The sequence below is a fragment of the Octopus sinensis genome, linkage group LG1, assembly GCF_006345805.1.
Source record: "Octopus sinensis linkage group LG1, ASM634580v1, whole genome shotgun sequence".
NCBI classification, from domain to species: Eukaryota; Metazoa; Mollusca; class Cephalopoda; order Octopoda; family Octopodidae; genus Octopus; species Octopus sinensis.
In genome coordinates, this window is record NC_042997.1 from 182,372,329 (window position 1) to 182,398,190 (window position 25,862).

General features: G+C 35.7%; 1 protein-coding gene across 4 annotated transcripts in view; it reads left to right on the plus strand.

The window, feature by feature from the left end:
• LOC115230189 (coiled-coil domain-containing protein 18-like) overlaps nucleotides 1–25,862 on the plus strand; it is a 54,952-nt gene that overhangs the window by 22,992 nt on the left and 6,098 nt on the right. For all 4 annotated transcript variants that reach the window (XM_036507348.1, XM_036507346.1, XM_036507357.1 and 1 more), the window contains 12 exons: nucleotides 6,696–6,830; nucleotides 8,408–8,602; nucleotides 9,679–9,846; nucleotides 10,059–10,201; nucleotides 10,789–10,952; nucleotides 12,740–12,837; nucleotides 19,579–19,694; nucleotides 20,673–20,772; nucleotides 22,971–23,087; nucleotides 24,200–24,343; nucleotides 24,494–24,691; nucleotides 25,326–25,469. In XM_036507348.1, the coding sequence (XP_036363241.1) occupies nucleotides 6,696–6,830; nucleotides 8,408–8,602; nucleotides 9,679–9,846; nucleotides 10,059–10,201; nucleotides 10,789–10,952; nucleotides 12,740–12,837; nucleotides 19,579–19,694; nucleotides 20,673–20,772; nucleotides 22,971–23,087; nucleotides 24,200–24,343; nucleotides 24,494–24,691; nucleotides 25,326–25,469 (1,722 nt within the window). The remainder of the gene's footprint in view (nucleotides 1–6,695; nucleotides 6,831–8,407; nucleotides 8,603–9,678; nucleotides 9,847–10,058; nucleotides 10,202–10,788; nucleotides 10,953–12,739; nucleotides 12,838–19,578; nucleotides 19,695–20,672; nucleotides 20,773–22,970; nucleotides 23,088–24,199; nucleotides 24,344–24,493; nucleotides 24,692–25,325; nucleotides 25,470–25,862) is intronic.

The window sequence follows — 25,862 nt, forward strand, 5'->3', positions numbered from 1 at the left end:
TGTCTTGGGTGTGTGGTGAGGTTATGATTAAATAAGTTCCAGTTGAGTACTCTCCCCTAAATTGCAGGCCTTGTGCCAAAATTTGAAATCAATATTTCTTTGTTGGTAGGAGTTGAAAATAAACTAGAAAAAGGGTTATTGGTGGGAAGTACAAAATATGTTAGATAAAATTTTGAAATTTTTGTTTTCAAGAATGTAATTTCAGATGTATGATAAATTTTTTTTTTCCAATCCCCTAAAATACTTGAGATTGGTCTTCACCTTCAACATCTGAAAAGCGATTTCATTTTTCCCTGCTGGTTCAGGTCTGGGAATTGATGGCCTTCGGCCTCAACACTTCAAGGATGGTATCTCCTTATTGGCCAGTGACGCCAGACTTGAGCTCTTGGAGAATTTGACTCAGCTTGTGAACCAGTTCTCTTTAGTGAACATCCTCCCCTATATCTGCCCACTATTCTTCAGTGCAAAATTATTCGGGCTCACTAAACCCAGTGGAGACCTACACCCCATTGCAGTCGGCTGCACCCTTCACCATCTCACTGCAAAGGTGTGCTTACAATCGGTCTCTGGATTATTGGAGGAGGAATTTTCCCCTACCCAGCTAGGAGTGGACACCAAGTTGGAATGTGAAGCTGCTGCCCATGCTACCAGAGCCTATGCCAACTTGCCCTCCTTGTCACCCTAGGTCATCCTCAAACTTGATCTTAAGAATGCCTTCAACTCCATCAGCCGCAATGCTGTCCTCAGCTCAGTAAGAGAGAAAGTCCCACAACTCTACTGCTTTGCATGGCAGGCTTATGAGGAGCCCTCCTATCTCTCTTTCAGTGACCAAATCATCAACTCCGCCTCAGGAGTCCAACAGGGCGAACCACTCGGGCTCACTCTGTTTGTACTGGGTATTGATGACATCACCAAGATGGGGGTCGAGCTAGACCTCAACATCTGGCATCTCAATGATGCTTGTTTGGGGGGACCTCCAGACAGGGTTCTCACCATTGCAAACATGATGGTTGGGGGGGCTTAGTCACCAGGGTCTCCAAGTAAACAGCTCCAAATGTGAGCTCTGGATCCTCACCCACCCGGTTTCTGAACACCAACCAACTATTGACCTTTTTGCAGAGTTCTTCTCTTCCATTGCAGTCCCTCCTCCATCGGCTTGATGCTCTCTAGGTGCCCCAATTACTGACCTTGCCTTTGAGTCCATCTTCCAGTCGAAGGTGGCTGCCTTTGAACAATTGCTGAAAAATATTGAAGCTATCGAACCCCATCAAGGTTTTTTCCTACTTAGGAATTGCCTCTCGATCCCTAAGCTTCTATATTTGCTCAGATTCAGCTCATCTTACCGATTTCCATCATGCCTCCAATGCTTTGACAACCTAATCTTTGAGAGACTCAAATGCTTGGTCAACGTTACTCTCTCCAGCGGCCTGCAATCAGGCTGCATTGCCCATGTGATTTGGAGGTCTTGGTCTCCATAAGTGTTTGTTCCTCTCTCTCCCCTGCTTCCTTTCCTCCACTCATGCAACATCCTCTTCTCTCCAACATGGACCAGTTCCAACAGAGAGTTGGATGAAGCTCTCCAACACTTGAGGGAGTTGGGCTTGTCTGCTCCTGACAAGGTGGAGGATGTCGGAGTCAGAGAGCTTGAGACAACATAATTTTGAAGGCCACCTTCGACTCGCTCTTCATCCATTCAGACCAATTTTCAAGGTATCGCTTACTGTCTGCTAGCGCCAAATACTCAGGTGACTGGATTGATGTCATCCCTGTGGCCTACTCAGCTTGGACGAACTTCGTGTCTCCGTTGCCCTCAGAGTGGAAGCTGACATATACACAGGTTTGATCTGTTGTGACAGGCTCCTGACTCCACAGGTCTCCAAGGCCTTTCTTGCTGCCTGAATGCTGGTTGCTTTGCACATCATTCAGAGTTGAACCTAATACTCAAGAGGAGCTTGGCCCGGGCAGACATCCCCACCATCTTGGAACCATCTGGATTGTCCAGATGTGCTAGGAAGAGACCTGATGGCCTCACCTTGTGACCCTGGTTGCAAGGCAGATGCCTAGTCTGGGATGTCACAGTTAGCAACTCCTTTGCTTCTTCTCACATCGTAGATGCTGCGCACAGGGAGAGATCCACAGCTTCTGTGGCCGAGTGGAACAAGATCCTGAGATACTACGATCTGTCAGCCAACTACATTTCCCATCCTGTTGCGTTTGAGATGTTTGGTGGGGTCAGACCACTAACTGCGAGATTCCTGTCTTCACTGGCAATTCGTTTTGCAGAGGTAACTGGTAAGACCTGAGGTCGCTCGGCTGTTCCAGCACACCAGCCTTGCCATCACCCATGGCAACACTGCAAGCATGCCTCAATAGCTATTAGAGAGGTTTCCCAATGACCCCAACTTTTCAACCCAAGGTGGTGAATTGTTTTGTTTTTTTTTACCTTTTTTTCTGTTTAATTTTTTCAATTGTGTTTTCTCTTTTGCCTAATTTTCTAATTTAATTTTGTAAAACGGTAAACACTGATGAATATTGATTTCGATTTTTGGCAAAAGGTAAGCAATTTCGATCTCAGTGCTCAACTGATACATATTTTATGGATATATGACAAAGATAAATATTGAAAAAAATGCCTAAAAGACATGATGAAGAAGGGAGGTGAAGTGTAGTAAGAAATTTGAAACATAGACTTCTGAAAGATTTTTTAAAATGTCAATAACAAGTATTTCAGAATGTACAGTATTATAAAATGATGAAAAATACCGATTAGAAAAATATATTTTAGTGATGACAACAATTCGAAAAGCACAATGAAGTAGATGGCTAAGAAGTTAAAAAAAAAAAAAAAATTTAATGTGAATTACGTGAGTTTTGAAATGTGGGATACGATAAAATGAGAAAAAATACCGAAAAAAACCCCCGGAAATTCTATTTTATATGTGACAGCAAGACCAAAAATCTGGTCATCGTTAATTTGGCGATCTTTCGTCTCTAGTAGACCTTTCCGTCGATTTCCGTAAAAAAATTTTTTTTTTTTACATATGGGCTTGCGGGAACTTTTGAAGTAATATACATACATATACACATACACCGAGTAAAAAATTTCAGTTATCTCTTTCTTTCACTCATTACTCTGTCTCTTCACACACACTAACAGAAGCACTTCACTTACACAACATACTGTCTGTCTCCCACACCCCATCAAACACACACACACACACATGTACATCAATGCTTGCCATGCACGGTAACTTCAAAAGAACTTCCCTCGTCATACAATCGCTTTCTCTTAGTCTCTTTCGCTCTCATTACTTCAAAAGTTCCCGCAAGCCCATATGTAAAAAAAAAAATTTTTTTTTACGGAAATCGACGGAAAGGTCTACTAGAGACGAAAGATTGCCTGTTGATTTATTTACTGGAAATTAATGGAAGTAATGACCTTTCGGTGCTGCTTTAACATGCGGTCTACCGCACTATTCTTTCTATGCTGTAAAATTACTTTTAGCGTGTGGTCTACCTTTTCTTACCCTCTTAACCTAAGTTAATTTTAACCATTACAACGCTGTTAAAGGATTTCTATTGACGTATAATTTTACAGAGGAAACAGAAGTCGCATTTTTATATACTCAGGCTATTGAGAGATCATGGTTGGATTCCAAAACAACTATTTAAAAAAAATAATAAGAGGCGTTAGTAGTTAGGTTTTCAAGTCACACTTTAATCACTTTTGTTGGAAAGTTTTGTGAAAAGATGCAGCAGATTTGTTTGTGGCATTCCTAAACGATGTACGAAGTGTGTACCGTTAATTAAGATTTAAGTGTAAATTATTAATAAATCATTATTCAATTTGTTTTTATCATCCAGAAGTATAAAGTTCTTATAGTGGAGGCAGATCGCACGCTAAAGTGTAAAAGGGTAAGAAAAGGTAGACCGTACGCTAAAATAGGATACTGCAGTAGACCGCACACTAAGGTAACACCGATTCTTCGGAGCAAAAAAAAAGTTGTCATGGAAGGGAGATAACTAATGAAAGCTTTATTTTTTAAAGGGTGGTAAATATGAAAGTTAAATGGCAGTTTAAGACGGAAGGGAGTTAAATATATTTATATCTTCCTAAGTACACGTATACTCAATTTACGTCGTTTCGAGTACATTTTTTCGACTTCGTTTTTTTTTTTTTTCAAAGTTATTTTTGGCGTTTTTTTTTCTATGAATTAACAGGAAAATAAACCTCAACTTCAGTTTATTTATCCAACTCAGTGTCGGATTCAACATAAAAGCATAAAAATTACAAAAATACCTAAAAGTGAAGTAGAAAATTAAATAAAATGTATTTAGAAATATGCACAAACCACACGTCGTTTATCGAGTTAAGTCATATGCCTCGAAACCAGTTGCCTACGTAATTTGAGGTATGCTTCTACACTGATGAAGCAACCTTATATGTTGCTGAATATGAAATATTTTTGTAAATATCAAGTATTTCACAAAAGTTTTTAACATATCAATGAGGTTAGCTGTGCAAAAATAAACTGTAAATTTTGGGACGTACACCCGCACGCATTTGACTAAGAAAAAAAACCCTCGGATTTTTTGTGTGGAATCAAGTACCCTGACCTCTTAATGTGCTGGAAACTCCTTATTTTTGTTCAGAAAAAAAGTGTAGGGGGAAGAACTGTTTGACTGAGGGCTGTGCCACGTTCCAATCTGTTGTGGCAAGATTTCTACAGCTGGATGTCCTTCTTAATGCCAACCACCCCGAGAGTGTAGTGCGTGCTTTTTACATGCCACCAGCCTGGGAGCCAGTCAGGCAGCACTGACATTGATCATACTCAAATAGTGCTTTTTACGTACCACCAGCACTAGCATATATAATATGTGGCCGGTGGCAAGTAAAAAGCACCATTCGAGTGTGATCAATGCCGGTGCAACCTGACTGGCCCCCATACCGGTAGCATGTAAAAAGCACCCACTACACTCTCAGGGTGGTTGGCATTAGGAAGGGCATCCAGCTGTAGAAACCTTGCCAGAACAGATTGGAACCTGGCACAGCCTCCTGGCTTGCCAGTCATCAGTCAGACTATCCAACCCATACCAGCATGGAAAGTGGACGTTAAACGATGATGATGATGTTATATATATGTTGCTATAACGTTGAAAGTTTAAGTATAACATGAAAGATAATCTGTGTGAGAGGGAGGGTCACTTACACATACATGCAAAAAATACAGGACAACACACACCTTTACTCACTCACTCACTCATTCTCTCCCCCCCAACACACACACAAAACTGAAACACATTACTTACCTGATTAGAGTTTTGGCACCAAAAATTGCAAAGGGAAAGTGGATTTCTTTTTCAAATCTATTCTGCAATCTGGGATTAATATATCCAGTGATTTTAATAGGTATGAGAAAGATATTTTTGTAATATACTTTTACTTGTTTCATACACACACAAACACTAACATTTTTTTAGGTGAATTTTGAATCATTCTTTATCTCTCCTGCCCAGACTTCATTACCACTAATTTCTATAACTTGAGCATTTTCACTTATTCTTTTCAGACTTGTTTGAATTTTCAATCTAATGTAATCCACACTCTTGAAAACATATTTCTGTAAAATATTATCTAAAAATATAGGTAAAGAAAGAAACAGTAAAAAATTTTTCCTTGTGAAAAGGGTGTGTGTGTGTGTGTGTGCGAAGGGTTCGCGCCCCCTCTTTTCCAGACAAAAAAGGTGTTTTGTGGCACATTAGAAGGTTACCATAATTCATTAAAAAGAAGATTCCAATGATTCCAAGTTTTTTTTTTGGGGGGGGGGCGGTTCCAAACAAAAATAAGGAGTTTGCAGCACATTAGGAGGTCAGGGTACTTGATTCCATGAAAAAAGTCCGATTTTTTACTTAGTGAAACATGTGCGGGTGTACTTTCCAAAATTAACCAAATAAACTTCTATTATCAACAAAAGGAAATTATTAATTTTGAATTTGAAAATATATTTACAATTGTGTTTCAAGTAAATTTTTTTTAAATATTTACAGACATGCCCCTTATATTCTGATTTCAGATCCCACTCTAGTCAATGTTGCCTCTAGATTTTTGTTACTTTTTTTTTACTACTTCTACTATTCTCATTTTCTGCATAACACATTCCATACATTTCATTAATATTTGGAAGTGTTATTAATAGCAACACTATGTAGATAAATGACCACTGTTTGAAACTAAATGCCATAAAATGAACATGCTAGTCTCTCCTTAATAAACATTTAGACATTAAAAACACCTATTTTTTCATTGCTGTTTTACATTCAATTTTTATATGTTAGTAGACAGTGTTGTTACTTGAGTGTTTATGTCCTTTGGTATCCTTAAACAATGAAACATTCAATTGTGTAAAGAATTTACCAATCCAAACAATGAAGAGTTATGTACCTAACCTAGGAAATGAATGATACAATGGCTACTGTAAATTTTGCATACCAATCAGTTTCTCAGACATTCATATACTATATCTTACAGTATATCTCTTACCAATTTAAGAGGAACATGATCAATAAAAATATTGAATATAAAAGCAATATTTATCTCTTACTGTTTAAGTTAGATTTACTTTTGTTTCATAAATTTATTAGGCTCAACACTTTCTGAGATAAGTCTACTTATTTTAATCCTACAAAAATTTCAGTTTCAGAGAAAATCGGAGGAACAACAAGTAGTTATTGAAGATCTTCTCAAACAAGTAAACATTCTGTCTGGTGAATTATTCACCAAGTCAGAAAGTTTCAAAGCTCTGCAGTATCAAGAACAAGAAACATCACAGGTAAATACCTAAAAAGACTGACAATGTTAAAAGGAATAACTATACTTATATCTTTCTTGAATAATTAGTTAATCTGAGGAGGACATATAATATTCATAGACTTTTTAAATATTCCTAAATTAGTGAAGTAGGATTAATTGAGTTTGTGTGGCTAACATTATATTTGAATTGTTGGTGAGAAAATATTCTTAGGGGTCCAGGGGAATGAAATATTTAAGAAGGGTTAAATAAACTATTTAGTACACAGCCTAAGAATGAAATTCATTGGAAGCAAGGAGAGAAAAGAGAAAGCTACATTAGATGGGTTTAGGTAAGATGGGGTACAATGAGAAAATTTAGAGGTGCTAAGAACCATCATCATTTTATTGTCTATTTTTCCCATGCTTACATGGGTCAGACAAGATTTGGTGAGGCAGATCTCTACAGCTGAATGTTCTTCCTCTCACCAACCTTCTCTTGTTTCCAAGCAAATTAATATTTTCTTCTTGTCCAGATATTTTTACAGAAAATATTGCCAACAAACAGCACCATTTGTAAGATGGTGATGTTTTATTTACAATTCACACTTGATGTCAAGAGAGGGAGACAGAAACACACACACACATGTATATGACAAGATTCTTTTCTATTCCCACCTACCACGTTCACTTTAAAGACACTGGTTGGTCTGGAGCTATAGCAGAAAACATTTGCCCAAGGGGCTTTGCTGTAAGACTGAACTCAAGCCTATGTGGTTGTGAAGCAAACTTCTTAACTACACAGCTGTGTCTGCATCTAGTAACAAAATTCTTAAAAATTAGAATATCTAGCTTATTAGCTAATAGTTGTAGAGCGTTAGTGAATCAAGGCTTACTCATCAGAACAACAACATTTTCTTAATGCAATCTTGAAGGACTTGACAGGATAGTAGTGTAATCCCTATCTTAAAATTCATGATATACTGGCTCCAAGGAGTTACAATATATTGATTCACAAAAGTCTTGTAGTTCATTCTACTGGAGTTAAACTGTTTTCTGTCAAATAACTCTGAACTTAAATTGGAAACATGCTTGATTTTGAGTTTCACTACCAAGTGTTTGGTCAGAGTTTATGAGTGTTAATTGGTTCTATCTGACAATATTAAGCATATGATCATGTGCCACTGGAAGAGTTTCTAAGTAGAGTTTTCTTCTCCAAATTCAAATGTAATATCATACATCAATCAAAACTCATCTGTTATAAAAATAAAAATAAAAACTTTAGAATTTGTTCCTGGACCTATTTCCTTGAACATTATTTGTAATACAAACAGAATAATCATGAAAGTTAATCAAACAGTAAAGTTTTGTCACCCTCAGAATGTTAGATTTAAAAACGGAATACAAAATGATGGTGAGAAAGTGCAGGGATGGGCTATATAATTAATATAATGTATGTAATAGTTTAGGCTGATAATTATATGATGCATAGTACTGAGTGATATTATGTATCATATAATTGACAAGCTATTCTGAATAGTAGCAGTTTTACTTATTTATTTTCTTATAATTAACAATGTTATAATTGAGCATTTATATTGTTGTTTTATTTATTTCTAGAAATTAATGCAAAAGAATGAAGAATTAGAAAATATGCAGAAACAACTTGATTGTCAGAGTTCTGAGAGTAAAAATTGTATAAATCAAATGGAAAAAACAATTGAAAATTTTAAGGCGCAGATGAAGTATTACATTAAAGATGCAGAGAAAAATAACAGTCAATATGTTGCAGAACTTGCTCTGAAAAATTCAAAGGTTATTGTTGTTGTTTCTGTTTTCTCTATATCACAGGTTTTGTTGGAGCTCCTGGAGTCTTGCATGCGTAGCGAGCTTAGTACCTGCAGCCTATGGTACCATGCTATTCATTCTTTTCAGCTATCAAATACTTCCCTGATTATTCTGGCCGTGCCAAGAAGGCAAACCTTTTGTAACAGTTCTACTGGGCACTCTGTTCCAATTTCTTTTATATTCCTCTTGATGCCTTCTGATACTGTTCCCAAGGACCCAACAATAATTGGCACTATTTTCACCTTCTTCATTTTCCATAGCCGAGCTATTTCATACTTAAGAAGGTTGTATCTATCTATCTTTCTGACTTCTTTTTTGACTATTCATGGGTCAAAGGGGCATGCAACATCAACTATATAGCATATGTGGTGCACCTTGTCCATCACCACTAGGTCTGGTTTGTTATGCTCTAACACTTGATCTGTTCAGATTGGGAAATTCCAGAGGATTTTGCTAGTCTCTGACTCTGCCACTCTCTGCGGTTTGTTCTCATACCACATCTTGCCTCTCTCTAGCCCCCACTTTTTGCACAGTTTCCAATGTAACACTTTCACTACCTGGTTGTGTCACCACAACTTGTTGTGGTTTTGGGCAAGTCTAGGGCATTCATTCGTGATATGGGCAATGGTTTAATCCACTCTGTTGCAGATGCGGCACAGTGGAGACACTTGTTCATTCCTCAGGTTTACTCACCGGCTCATGGCCAAATCTTGATCCTGCGTTGCCAGTATAGTGCTCTTGGTCTCTTTTTTTAGGGTTCTTTTCATCAGCCAATCCCACCTATTTTTTCCAGTAACTTCTGTCGTGGCTATATAGAATTGATTGTGTAGTTCCTTCTTGTGTAATTCTCCTTCTCCTGCATGATTTAAACTGTCTTATGAGCTCCTGTTTTATATATTTATACTGTGAAATTTGATTTAATACTAAATTGAATTTTTCCCTGTAAGTTTGGAGTTATACTCCCTAATATTTTATATATATATGATCTACTTTATATTCATCAATTGTAAACTTTTTGTTTGTGTGTGTATTTTTGCTACTAGGAGCAGTCTCTAGTCAACCAAATCAAACAGCTTGAACAGTCATTAAAAGAAAAAGAACAACAATGTAATAATCTGCAGCAGACACATCAAGAGAATCAGTCAATGCTAGACAAAAGTTATGAACTTATTTCACAGCTAAAAAAATCTCAAGTTTCTACACTTAAAGAAGTAAGTTTATTGAAAATCATTCTTGCTCTCTCTCCTTCTCTGAAAAAGCTAGGGCTCACATAGAAGCTCGCTTGATAGCTTGTTTTAAACAATTTTAGGCATCTTTGTAATAATGTGAATTTCAATATAAAAATTATAACATTTTTTCAGATCATCAATGGAATTACTGTCATATTTTATATTGTGCCAGTTTTTCCTTTCTTTATTCCAAGATATCTAGACATGAAAAACACATTGTCATTGAACGCAGTAAAAGAATGGAACTGGAACTGATATTGAAGAACAAGTGTGACCAGCTCCAGAAGCTTACTAGAGAAAGTAATACAGATATTAAGATGCTTCAAGAAACTGTTCGGTATATGTTGTTTTTGCATTCATTTGTTAAGCAAACCTCGACCTTTCAATCCAATATCTTCGTAATAATAATTTTTTAATGTCTACTTTTCCATGCTCATATGGGTCAAATGAAACATTGACTCAGTGGTTATGGGCGAAGTGGTTAGTCAGTTAAATCAACCATGATGCTTGACTGGTACTTTATATTATTGACTACTTAAGAATAAAAGGCAAAGTTGGATTTGAAAATAAAGAGCCAGAACAAGTGCTGCAAAACATTTCTCTGATGCTTTAATAATTGTACCAATCTGGAACCCTTATAATAATAAAAATGATAATGGATAATGGTTTCAAATTTTGACACAAGGCTAGCAATTTTAGGGGTGGGTGAGGATAAGCTGATTACATCAGCACCAGTGTTCAGCTGGTACTTATTTTTCAGAGTCAAGAAAGAAAGTACCAGTGGAGCACTGGAGTCAATGTAATTGACTTATTCCTCCTCCTAAAGTTATTGGTCTTGTGTCAAAAATTGAAACCAGTTGTAATGATATTAATAATGACATTGGCAAAAGTATTGTTAATTTTAAATATTATATCTTCAACCAGAGATCTTCAGCAAGCCAAGGACAACTTAACTGAGCATAGTTGTAACATTACTTCACAACTGCAGAAGGAACTGAAAGTTGGAGAGAATACAAATACTCATTTGAACACTCTACAGGAACAGTATAACAAAAAGAATGAGGAGTTACAACAACTTATCAATTCAGGTAAAGTATTCTTGCTGTTGTTTAGTCCCAGTGTGTGCCCTAATTGAGTTGAAATATGAACAAAGGCTTTTCAGCTATAATATAAGTCCCTTGGACATGACTGTCTCAATTCCTAAGACACATAGGGTTGGTTACTCAGTTTCCATAGCATATAAGTGACCATGATCATGCTATTCCTCCTGAACAGGATGCCAATCTGTTACAGGATTATTCATTTACAGCTGAGGGGACAGGGGCAACATGAAATGAAGTGTTCTACTCAAGAACACAACACACCACTTGTTCAGGAATTGAAACTATAATTGCATGATCATGAGTGCAACATCCTAATGACTAGGCCACATGCCTTCACTCTCAGCTATAACTATCCATTTTTTCAGTTATTGAGTATATTTATTACTACATTGCCCAATGTGTCCCTCCCTTTTCATGACAGTAGGATGTGATTTGAAAAAGATTTGGTTGCTATTTGTAACAAGCTTATTGACTGCATAATTTGTTCCTCATTGATGCTATCATTGCAGTAATTACTAAAATTCTGTAAATTTTTTTTTTCAAATGTGATCCTTTTCTTTACCTACCTTCCTACCAGAAACCACTCAACAATGATGTTAGTGTAAAACTAGAGCAAGCATAATTTGATACTTTGCACAGACAATAGTAATAGTATCTGAACTAATGATCACAATCATCATGATCATCATTATTGTTTCAATGTCCACTTTTTCATGCTTGCATGGGTCAGATAGAATTTATTGAGGCAGATTTTCTTTGGTTAGATGCTCTTCTTGTTTCTAACCCATACTTGTTTCCAAGCAAGGTAATATTTCCTCATAGCTAGACATGCTTTTACAGAATATTGGAAATGAATGATGTTCATTTACATCAATCATGCGATGCCAAGACAAAGAGAGAAATAGATAGATAGATAGATAGATAGATAGAGAGAGATAGAGAGAGAGAGAGAGAGAGAGAAAGAAAGAGAGAGAGAGACACACACACACACACACACAATGGGGTTCTTCCAGTTTCTATCTACCAAATCCACTCACAAAACTTTGGTCAACCCAGAGCTATAGTAAAAGACAGTTGCCCAAAGTAACACACAGTGGGACTGAACCCAGAACAATGTGGTTGGGAAATAAACTTAATAGCACAGCCATTCCTGTTCCTATCATGTAACCAATAAACCAACCAACCATCTTAACTTTAACATTACAACCATTTTTCTCTTCTCTCTATATACTCTCTTTTTACTCTTTTACTTGTTTCAGTCATTTAACTGTGGCCATGCTGGAGCACTGCCTTTAGTCAAGCAAATTGACCCCAGAACTTATTCTTTGTAAGCCTAGTACTTATTCTCTCAGTCTCTTTTGCTGAACCACTAAGTTATGGGGACGTAAACACACCAGCATCGGTTGTCAAGTGATGTTGGGGGGACAAACACAGACACACAAACATACACACACACACATACACACACACACACACACACACACACACACACACATATATATATGTACATATATACGACGGGCTTCTTTCAGTTTCCGTCTACAAAATCACTCACAAGGCTTTGGTTGTCCCAAGACTATAGTAGAAGACATTTGCCCAAGGTGCTACACAGTGGGACTGAACCCGGAACCATGGGGTTCGTAAGCAAGCTACTTTCCACACAGCCACTCCTATACCTTATATATTTGCATCTTTTCTGAAACCAAAGAAAATAATTCATCTTTTTGTGTGTATGTAAATGTTTTATTTCTATGTATTGTAATATATTTCAGCTGATAAAATGAAAGAACAGATAAAATTTCAAGAGGAACAAATAGCTTTAACAACCAGAGAAAACAATAATCTTCATCAAGTTGTTGCTGCTCTTCAGGTTAGTCAATAAAAGTCATTAAATATGTAGTTCAATATCAAATAAGCTCCTACCTTGATGCAAAATTTTCTCTGTGTTTAGGGCATGTTGGGGAAATGTTTTTATAGCATGCTTAAGTCTAATGTATGCTGTATTCTTTAGTTTAAATTTTTTAATGTTTGTTATAGATTTGACAGTTTTACTTTGTAGATTAAGAACTACCATTCTGTTGCTAATAGATGGAGATCAACTTGGCCTGAGGAAGATGATGGCTTCTGGGTGAATTTTTAAGAGTACTATGGAATAGAACAAAGTTGCAAAACATTTAAGAAGTTATGGACAACTATCTTTTGTTGTAAATCTCAGCTAAAAAAATTCTTCTTCTTCTTCTTCTTCTTCTTCTTCTTCTTCTTCTTCTTCTTCTTCTTCTTCTTCTTCTTCTTCTTCTTCTTCTTCTTCTTCTTCTTCTTCTTTTCTTCTTCTCTTCTTCTTCTTCTTCTTCTTCTTCTTCTCTTCTTCTTCTTCTTCTTCTTCTTCTTCTTCTTCTTCTTCTTCTTCTTCTTCTTCTTCTTCTTCTTCTTCTTCTTCTTCTTCTTCTTCTTCTTCTTCTTCTTCTTCTTCTTCTTCCTCCTCCTCCTCCTCCTTCCATGTGATGGACTGTTTGAGAGGATTTGATAAGTTCAAGTATTGCGTCATGCTCCAGTGTCTGCTTTGGCATGGTTTTTATGGCTGGATACCCTTCTTAATGCCACCCACTTTACAGAATGTACTGGGTGCTGTTATCATGGCACCAGAACAAGTTTGGTCACTATGCAGCTTGCAAAACTAAGCTCCTCTCCAACTGTGTGGAGCTACAAAAGAGAAAGTTAGCTTTATGCTAGATGAGAGGTATGAGAGAAGGGGCCAGAGTAGAACTGGTTTCTTGCTGTTGAGGAGCTATATCATAACTCACATAAGGGAAGAGTGAGTGAGAGTAACTGGTATGGAGCTGGAAAAAAAGATAAAACATAAAATAGTGGGGAAGTTTTCAGGGCAGATCCTGGAGATAAAGAAGGTGAAGAAAGGGGCAGAAGATGAATAAAAATATATATGCTACAGCCATTACTCTGAATTGGGTATGACTTAATGGTATACACCATACTTTTGCTAATTGTTTTAGGTACCTATATTGTCACCTTTGAGAACATCCAGAGGGAGAGAGTGCTACACCAACAGTCGGTTGGTACCCATTCCAACTGAATAGAATAGAACAACAGAAATTATTATTGAAGAATTTGTTAGATTTTTCATTGAAAGATGGGAGAAGGGTTATTTTGAAAAACAGCTTGTACCAATATTAAAATGCTTTGTCATATATTTAGTGTTTCCCCTATTTTTTATTCTTACTGGTAACAACTTGTGGAAAACTGACTATATTTATCAAACAAACATTAGTTCTGCTGACGACTTGCAGGAAAAAGTGTTTGGGTTTGGTATTGTCCTATAAACCCTCAAGAATTGTGCCAATGCTGGGTTTCTTGATTTCTTTAATGCTCTTTTAAATGTATCCACAAACCTTTCCACTTGTCTGTTTGATCTTGGGTGATACAGAGGAGTAGTGATAGGTTCAGCTGAGTACATCTTGCAAAAATTCTTAAATTCATTTGCTGTGAATTGTGTACTGTTATCAGAGACTATGATACCGGGACACCATACCTAACAAAAAATTTGTGTAGAAATTTCACTGTTACCATGAATGTCGGTTTTCTACATATACATGTTTCTGGCCATTTAGTAAAGCTATCTACCACTATTAGATAATATGACCAGTTTAACAGTCCTGCGAAGTCTATGTGTAGTCTGGACCATGGAATATTGGTCTTGGGCCAAGGTTGAAATTTTATAGGTGGTGATTTCACTGCAAGAGCACAACCTCTGTAGGATTTTCCCAACATCTCAATATCTAGATTCCTTTTTGGCCGGTAAACATAACTCCTTATAAGCAACTTCATCCTAGAAATTTCTGGATGTCCGATATGGAATTCCTTTAACATTCAACCTTGAGGTAGGCATTACGACCTTCTGTGCATACATAAGTACATTATCACATATTGAATACAAATTCAAAACTATGTTACATCAAGCCACATTTTTTTTATGTTTCTTCTGATCTCGCTATTTTTTTTTCATTTTTATGATAAACTTGTCTGTCTCTGCCTTAATTCTTATTTCCTCTAATATCACAGGCAATTCTCGCACAACATTGCACAATATATTTTTTATTTCATTTTCGGCTTTTAACACCACTATCACTCTAATGGTTCACTCTATTTTGATATTAACCATGACAAACCATCTGCATGTCCCAATTTTTTTCAATGGCAAATACTCCATCTTGAAGTTGTAATTCAGTAGGATTGTTTCCCAGTGCTGCAATCTGTTGGCTGTATGTGTGGGGACATCCTTTTTTGATCCATAGATCGACAATAATGGGCAGTGGTCTGTCTGCAGATGGAAATTGCTTCCATATATAAGTTTATGTAATTTTTTACTGCAAATATGATGGCTAATGCCTCTCCTTTTTATTTGACTGTAACTTTCTCAGCCGGCAATAATGAATGCGAAGCATGAGCTACTGCTTTCAGGCTACCTTCTTTATACTTGTGTAAAATCACAGCTCCAATACCACTTTCACTAGCACCTGTGGCCACTATTATTTCTAAATTCGGGTCAAAATGTGACAACAATTCCGATGTTAAGACGTTTTTAATTTCTTCAAAAGCTTTTTGGCATTTGTCCGACCAGTTCCACTTAACGTCTTTTTTTAACAAGTTATTCAGTATGTATACCTGGTAATAATTTGCAAGACCCAAAAATGCTTGTAACGTAATGTTTGTTGGGAGAGGCATATTTTTTATTGCATTTGCCCTAGACAGGTCTGGTCTGCATCCATTTTGAGTAATCTGCTCTAGATATTTTGTTTGTGGCGTAGAAAATTCACACTTTCCCTTGCTGAGCTTAAACCCATAATCTTTTATTCTTCCGAAGACCTTTTTAACATGCTCAGCATGCTGACTTTGAGATTCACTTTTTATGAATATGTCATCAAGGTAAGCTACAGCAAAATCTGGACCTGCAAGCATAATGTCCATAAGTTGTTGGAAAATGCCAGGTGCTATCTTTATACCAAAGGGAAGTCAATTAAACTTATACAACTCTTTATGAGTATTTATTGTCAATAATTTTGAACATTCCTCATCAACTTTTACCTGCAAATATGCTTCAGATAGGTCCACTTTGAAAAAAATTTTCCTCCATTCAACTTTGTGAAAATTTTTTCCGGACTTGATAACAGGTAATTATATGGCATCAAATATTCATTTAATCCCATAGAAAAATCAGAGCATACTCAAATTTTATAATTTTTTTTCTTGACATAGACTGTTGGGGACACCCATTTTGTGTAATCAATTTTTTCTATAACACCAAGCTTTTCAAGTCTTTGTTGACTTGTTTCAATGCTATGAAAAGTACCATTCAATTAGGTTTAAATACCGGTATAGTGTTTTCTTTCACTTGAAACTTCACCTCTGTTTTGGTGCAAAGACCCAATTCCTCAGAAAAACTTCAGGAAAAATTTTTTAAAAATTCATTTTTTTACTCTTCCAAAACCTTATTTGTATTGGCAGAAGAACCATTCATATTTTCACAAAAAATATCTATGGGGAGGTCCCATAAATTAAATAGTTCCATCCAGTCTGTTCCAAATAAATTTGTTGTATTTTTCAATACAAAATCTTTGGCTTTCAAGGTTTTTCTATAAAATGTAACATCACTTATCATTTCGCACATAAAATGCAATTTTTTTCCTGAAACACCTTGTGCAGTTTTTGAAGTTTCCTTTAATCTAAGTTTCCCTATTTTTCTCCATGTATCTGTATTAGTTATCATGATATGTCTGCCTGTATCCAATTGTAACTTGACATCCACATTATTCAGTTTTATGAACACAAATTTTCTTTTCTGAACCTTGCTTAGAATTTTTTTTAACAATACATTCTTTCTAGAATTTTTTTTGTTTGACCCTTTTTTTTTTTTTTTATTTGCTATACAATGTGAGCTTTTATGTCTGCTTTTTGCACACTCAAAACATTTAAGATTTTTAAAAGGACAATTACCTCTAAAATGTAAATCTCCGCACCCATGGCAAGGATTAAGTCTTGACATTCGTTTTTTCCTTTTTCTTTTGCATTTCAGGTCAACACACATGTATCTAAGAGCAATCTCTTTCTTCAGTTTTATCTGCATCATGCCTTACATTTATAATCCTCTGGCATCCTTTAGCCACTGCCTGTAGAGTTAATTTTTGGTCCTGTTCTAATTTTGTTAATATACGGGAACATATATCAGCATCTTTTCTTGCAGTTAACCCTTGAACAAAAATTAGACATTTGAACAAATCAGGAATTAATTCATTGAATTTGAATTTTTCACACACTCTGTTAACGACACCACCATAGATGATGAAATCTCCATCATCTTTTATAACTAAATTTCAACACTACCAAAAAGTATTGAACAGGGAATTTCTTTCACTGAAAATTCTAGATAACAATTTAATTGTTTCATCGAAACAAATCTCACCTGGTTTTTTCGGCAGAATATAATTACAGTATTTTTCATGTTCAGCAGGGGATAACTTTCTTTTAATCATTCCAATTTTTACATTCTTCTTTCAAGATTTCTTTATATCTTCTAAAATATGCAGAAAAAGTAGTACCTGTTTCTGGGTTATAAATAAATTCTCCAATTGAGTTTACTACATTATCTGATGAGAATGAACCTGAAGTATTTTCAGACTTCTTCCAGTAACTGTTGGTATTCTTGTTGTTGCTATTGTAGTTGTTGTAACTACTGTTGTTGCTGTTGCAACTGTACCATGCAAACCAATAAGTCTTCCATGTTAATGATTTTTTCTTGGATTTTGTACCAAAAGAAAATTTTAACACCCGATGCAAGCTTCTAATATCTCATCACCACTTTTATATCCTGGTTGTATCCCAACTCTTAGGTAGTATTGTTGCACACAGCACTCTTGTTTTTCACTCGAATGGACTTTAGTGTGAATTTTTAACACCAAGCAGACATCTCCATTAGCTGGTTAACACTGTACAGCTGCATCCAATATATTGTGAGCAGGGGAATTGAACCCCTACCGCATTCTAATGACGGGACTAACACACGGTAATTCAAACAACTACCATTACTGCAACTTACAGGTTCAGTGTGAGTTCAGCGCAGAACTAACACAACACACTCTCAACGACTCCTACTGACCTCTTTTTTTTTTGTGTTCTTTCTCAAGCCATGCCTGGCTCATAAGGGCCGGTTTTCCAGTTTCTTGGCATATAGAATCCCCACCTGGACGGGACGCCGGTCCATTGCAGGTGAGCTGCAAGATGCAGGAGGAAAGAATGAGAGAAAGTTGTGGCGAAAGAGTCAGCAGAAGTTTGCCATTACCACGTGAAGCTTAGATGTTTCGCTCATAAACACACACATCGCCCAGTCTGAGATTTGAACCGGCAATCCCTCGACCGCGAGTCCACTGCTCTAACCACTAGGCCATGTGCCTCCACAAAAATAAATGCGCCCTTTTAAAGCCTAGCCAGGCTCATGGGCCCGGTTTCCCAGTTTCTATGGTGTATGTGTTCCCCAGCTGGACGGGACGCCAGTCCATCACAGCATTACTCATTTTTGCCAGCTGAGTGGACTGGAGCAATGTGAAATGAAGTGTTTTGCTCAAGAACACAACGCGTCACCCGGTCAAGGAATCGAAACCACAATCTTACGATCATGATGCTGACACCCCAACCACTAAGCCACACACCTCCACCTACTGACCTCTTGTCTCAACCAATGTGCTACTCTTTATAAGAGTTCAGCTAGTCCATTCTTCCAATCTCCCAGGGGTGTCAATGACTCTCACCACAACATATTCATAATCCTAGAGTACAGAATAACAGCTTTTCTGATCTTGAGAGTCTAATTGTTTCTCCTGGCCTTTAATTCTACAGTTAAGTGATAGAATTAGAAAAATTTCGATGTTAAAATGTGAGCTAAATGTTATTTGTTTCTTTTACATGTTTTGTTGTATTGATCTAAATTAACTTCAGCTGCAAAGGGAACATTTCAGTGTGTTAACTTTTAAACAATACTGAAATTGTGTTGTAATTTTTTGTAAATCTCATTACACTGTCTCAAATAAGCTAAATAATATAGATATCCCTTGAATTCTGCCATTAAATGCTGAAGCATTAGAAAAGATTTACAGGTCTAAGACTGTATTTTTTTTCATGTCCTATGTAAATATTTGATTTCATAGAACTCTCTAACCTAACTTCATATAGGAAAATGGGTATAAAATAATAATTTTTTTTTTATTGTTCCACATTCATTTACTCATTATAGCTTGAATGGATTGTTTTTCCTTTTCTTTTCCTTTATGTAAATTTTCATCATTATTGGAATTATTGTTTTCATAGCTGGATACCTTTTCTTTTAATCACTTAACTGTAGAAGGAAGCTGATCATCAGTCAAAAAGGCTGTGTAATGCAGTGGCATTTTTCTTGTACAGAATAACTTAATGACTGTAGAAGGTTTGAACTCCTGACTCATGGTCAAGGATCTTAAACTCATAGGTATTGTCAGAAAAAATATTAAATATACCCTATTTGACATTGTTTCAGTGGTTTATTTATTTCTCTTTTCATTTCTGAAAACAGGCAAAAGTTAGCAATCTGAACTTTGAAAAACAAGAAAGCAAAAGAAATATAGAAAATTTAGAATACAATTTAAAAGCCAAAGAGGAACTTCTGGAAGACACAAGAGATGCTGTAAAGTGAGTTGATTGCAAATATGTTTATAATTAAAGTGGATGAGAAACTGAACTACCACCTGAAGAGTCTGCAGGCATTATGTTGGTCTCTGGATAAATGTTTATATGTCTCATGACAGTTTCCAGGACCTCTGAGGCAGGTGGAAGGAAGGTTGGTAGTTATCCTCAGACCCAAAACTTTGCCTGAATGCTTGCAATAGAGTGAACTTTGCTGAAGACATCCAGGGGTCAGACCATATATTAACTCAGGTGGCATTTAAAGAATAATCTCTTCAAATATTTTTCCGATCATGAATAAATTTATTGAATTTCTAAAGAAATTTTTAAAATGATAGTTACCTTTTCATTTATATTGGATTGTCCAGAAAGTTCATGCCAATTTATAGTAGCTTACCTTTCGACTTATTTTAGAACATGGTTGAGTCCATAAAATAGGATTTTACTACACCTCCATTTAGAGCACAGTTTAAGCTATCTTTTCGTGGAAGAAGGTTTATGTTGCTATAACCTTAATTCTGTAACCCTTTAAAATGGAAGATAAGAAAGTTCATTTTCAGCACTTGATGCTTTGGGAACCAGACAAAAATTGCTGCAGCTTGGCTGGGATGTGTTACCCCACCCTCCATATTCACCAGATATTGCTCCTTCGGATTTCCACTTATTCAGGTCTCTGCAGAATAGTCTTAATGGTAAAAATTTCAATTCCTTGGATGACATAAAAAGATACCTTGATGAATTCTTTGCTATGAAACCACCTCAATTCTGGGAAGAGGGTATTTTCAAGTTAAAGGAAAGATGGAGATGCATTGTGCAACAAAATGGTTCATATTTGGTTGATTTATAATGTAATGGCAAGTATTTATTGATCTTTTTCTTTCCTTTAAAAATTGGCACAAACTTTCCAGACAACCCAATATATTGTTGGAAGCAGTTGTTTTGAAAACTGACAACCAAATATTTACTCATGCCAATCCATTTCAGGAAACTCCAAACAGAATTAAATTTGAAAAAAGAAGAGACTGATGGTTTACAAAGTACTATAAGAGAACAGCATCTACAGCTAGAGGAACGTGCTCAAAAGGTAAGAGTTTTCATGCTGACCTTCTCTTACTTCATACTCATACAAATCAGATGACTGGGCTGATGTCAGCCTGTCATTTTTGTACTAGAAATTAAACCAAAAAAACTTGATATCATCAAAAATATATATATCTTTATCTGTCTGTCTATCTTAATATTTTGCTTAGGTATAGTGATACTAATAATCTGGTGTTAGAACTCAATATGTATATGCTTCAGAAGAAAGTATTAGTTGAGTACAAAGTGTAATAAGAAATTATATAAATGACAAGGGAACAAGAAATTATGTAATGAACTTCATCAGCTTGCAGCTATGCTTGCTATAAGATGCAGTATACTCATAGTTGAGTGCTTATATATCACCTGATTGCTTCACTGGAGCTTCAAAAACGAAGTACAATTTTATTTTGGAAAGCATTTATTATCATCATTATTTAACAACCACTTTCCATGCTAGCATGGGCTGGACGGTTTGACTGAAAATTGGTAATCTGGGAAGCTGCACCATGTTCCAATCTGATTTGGTAAGGTTTCTACAGCTGGATGCCCTTCCTAATGCTAACCACTTCAAGAGTGTAGTGGGTGCTTTTTACATGTCATTGACATGACACCAGCATTGACCACAACTATGATCTCTCTTGGCTTGACAGGTCTACACAAGCATGGTATATCTCAGTCACCTATCATTGCCTCATAAGTATATATATATATATTATATATATATATATATATATATATATATATATATATATATAATAATAATAATAATAATAATAATATTAAGGAGTATAACTCCAAACTTACAGGAAAAATTCAATTTAGTATTAAATCAAATTTCACATATAAATATTAATATGAGTCCACAACCCGTGGCCTTCTACATGGGATGGAGCCAGCCTACGTATGCATACCTTCCCTTCTTGGGACACAAAACTCTACTTGTGAAGACGTGTTGAGGCAAGTGAGGATCAGAATCGAAATCGATCAATGGAAATTGCGGATGTGCTACCAGTGCCGGTGGCATGTCGAAACTCTGCTTGTGAAGACCCATTGAGGCAAGTGAGGATCAGAATCGAAATCGATCAATGGAAATCGATCAATGGAAATTGCAGATGTGTTACCAGTGCCGATGGCATGTAAGAGAACTTTCCGTTTCGCGACCGTTGCCAGCACCGCCCCGTTTCGTGTCCGTTGCCAGCCTTGCCTGGCCCTCGTGCCGGTGGCACATAAAAAGCACCATCCGTTCGTGGCCGTTTGCCAGCTCTGTCTGGCACCAGTGCGGGTGGCACGTAAAAAGCACCCACTACACTCACGGAGTGGTTGGCGTTAGGAAGGGCATCCAGCCGTAGAAACACTGCCAGATTTGACTGGGCCTGATGAAGCCTTCTGGCTTCACAGACCCCAGTAGAACTGTCCAACCCATGCTAGCATGGAAAACGGACGCTAAATGATGATGATGATGATGATGATGATATAAATTAGAGAAAAACCACTTTTTTACTTATTATATATTTACTTTTTACTTATTATATATTGTTTATTCATTTTTTTGTACTTTTTGTGATCTAGTTATATGTTTTATAATATATTTTATTTTTTCTTTATGATTTTGGTTTATGTCTATCATTGTTTGAATTACATAATAGTGGTTTTTCTCTAATATATATATATTATATATATTGATATCTTCTGAAAACTCAGAAAGCCTAGTACAATCAGTTGTCTCATCTTCTTTCACTGCTAATTCTGTAACAAAGCTATTTTTATGGGACTGGATTGTTAGCATTGTACCCATCCCTTAGCACAGAGGACAAGTGTATCTCTCTTTGAAGGCCTCTACTTTTTGACCTGTTTAGCTTGTGGGGTCCTACCAGGAGACAAAACTCTCTCTGGCATAGTTCCTGGGATCCTTGAGGCATACAAGCTATACAATTACAATAAGGTGTCAATCTATGTGTATATGTATGTGTATACACAAACACACACACATCTGTCTGTTGATGTTAAAAATAAGTTTATTATTTTAAAGTATGTTTGTAACTGGAAGATTTACTACTGGAGTGACTAGATATTTAGAGTCCTAGTCAGTCTGATCTCTTATGTGTATGTAAATGTGTGTGTGCACACATACACACATGTAATGAGCCATGGCATTTTTTATATTTATTTTACTGTACCCTACTTTTTGTTAACTTTTAGGTAGCAGAATTAGTAAAATCTATGTCTGATTACCGGATAGAAATGGAGAATCGTGTCAAAGATGGCAAGAACCTTCTTGATCAAGAACAGATTGATATCAAAAATAAGATAAAGCAGGTATATGATAGAATTTTCTTCAATAAATATCTCTAAATCTCCCAAATACTCATAAAGAGCCATACCCAGCACCACTGTTTTGTGATAAATAGCTTTGTGATAAGTTTTGCTCTTGTTAGAATGTCAATCTTTATCAGCTGACCTTCTCGAATGATTTGATCTCTAGAGTAAACTAAAGTTGTGTAGAATTAAGGTCACTGTTCAATAACAAAATATAAAGCATGTGCAGTGGATTTGAACAGAGTACCCATGAATAGGTAATGCTATAACTAATTTGTTACTGTTGTATATATCTGATTTACCCCCTCCCCCATATATATATATATATATATATATATATATATGTATAGTGCAAGAATAAACTGTTGGACTCTTAGTAATCACCTACCAACATGCTTTTGTCTTTTGACCAATTATCTACTTTGTGTCATTGATCTGCTATAAATTTTATGTTGAAATTTCAGAATTTCAGTTCTGTGATTCATGAATAAAGCAAATTGGATATAAATGAAGAGATGGTAAAATTTTCAGCATTTTTGTATTGCTGCTATACCTTGCTAGATTAACAAGTGAGATTTAATTGCTTGTGGATAAATTTGCTCTCAACCATGCAAGCTAGCAACTACTTTGACAGAATTGTTAAGAGTGTTGGACAAAATGATTTGTAGTATTTCTTCTGGCACTTTATGTTCTGAGTTCAAATCCTGTCGAGGTCAACTTTGCCTTTCATCCTTTCAGGGTCATTAAAATGGTTACCGGTCATCTGCTGGAATAGATGTAATTGACTAACATAAGTAATGGTTGGCATTAAAATATTTCATCTTTGAATGGTTAATTATCAAGTTCTACTGAGGTCGACTTAGCTTTTTAATTTTTCAGGCATGATATCGGTTGAATAGTGGGGTTGATGTTATTGACTTAATTCCTACCCCAACCACCTCCAAATTTCAGGCCTTGTGCGTATAATACAAAGAATTATTGCCAGATTAATCATGTAGTATTTAATTATGTCCCTTTATCTTCTGTGTTCAAATCTAGTCGTAGTCAATTTTATTATTTACCAGAAATGTCTGTCTTTGTAACATCTTGTATTTTTCAAATATTTTGTCCAGATTGTTCAGTACAGAGAACAATACCAGAAAACTGTAGAGGAGTTGCAAAATACGACTTCGCTTCTTGAAGCCAAATCTCAGACATGTCATAAAATTGAATTAGAATTAGCATCAAAAAATGCCCTCATTGAAAATTCAGCAAAGGTTTGTAAATTCTCTATCTACTTTTATAAATTAGATGCACGTCACTTATTCATTTAACAAAATCAATGCATCTATATTTTGAAAATCTTTAAATTCAATTTATGCTTTATAACAAATATATATAAGGTATGGATTTTGCTTGTTTTTCAGACAATTCAAAACCAAACTTTAAAAGAAAAAGAACTAATTGAGTACAAAGCAGAGATCACTCAAGAACTAAGGTTAGCAAGAGAACAACTTCAGAATCAAACAGCCGACTTTATGCTAGTGCGGAGCCAACAAACTAAACTACGCCATGAAAATGACAAATTACTACAGAAAATTGAAACACTTACAGCTACATTAAATGTAATTTTACTTTGTGATTTCTTTTCCATGTTATCCATGTAAGGTAGTTCTATCCATCTCATGTCAGTATAGAAAAATGGACTTAAAAGCAATGATGAGGATTTTAATGGGTTTCAAAATTTATATATTTGCCTTGAGTACTGTAGCAGCTTTTTCTTACACATCTACATTTTTATCAATGTTTGTTCGCAAAACATTGGTTACTTATTTTCATTTAGGTTGGTCATATTTTTCATAAGAGAACAAATTTAATGCCATTTTAAGTGTTTGAATTTTTACTATTTTGGTTACTGTAATCTAGTATATTAACTATTCTGGCAGTGCTTTTTATTTTAAATTTAGTTATTGACATATTGCATTTAAAACAGTTTTCTGTAGTTTGAATTAGTGAACTTCAAGAAGATTACCTAAATCTAACAAATTTTTTGCTGCAAATCTTGCACCTTCACTGCACTACCAAAGATATTAAAATGATTCCAAGATAGATGCCATTTGTAGAGAGAAGAACTGTTGTCTTTGTTTTAACTTCAGATTAATTCATTCATCTTTTTAGGTTGCTAGTATCTTGTCAACAAATTTTTTTGAGATACATTAGTTTCTTGATTCTTTGATGTTCTTTATTTCCTAAACATAGACAAAACAAACAGAAATCTCTAAGTTGACTGAAAATGTAAGTATTTTACGTCTTGAGAAAATTAAATCTGAATCAAAGATGTCCACTGAAATAAAACAGCTTAAACAAGAAATTAAAATGGAACAACAAACCCATTCAATGGAGGTTAGTATTTATTCATTGACAACATTTGTATATAAAAACATTTACTCACAAACATTAGTGTTGTCCATTCATGAAGTTAACTTCATTCTACCTACTATGTATGATAGCCTGATGTTATCTCTTCTGTTTTTCTTTCTCCTTTCATCTGTTCTTTCTACTGAAAAGTATTAATAGTTTAGTGTCTTTAATCGACTATAGGTGCTTAATATTGTTAACTGTTGGCGTTTTTAGTCAGTTGTCATCAGGGCCTCTGAAAGAAATTTGGCAAGATGGAACAGAAGCGCTTTCAGACCTCTGGAGAAGGAGCCAACTTCAAGAGGCTATGAGGTTTTAGCCAGGCAAATACCTCTCCTTGGTTTTCTATGTTCCAAATCAATGTACTGGCTGAATCTT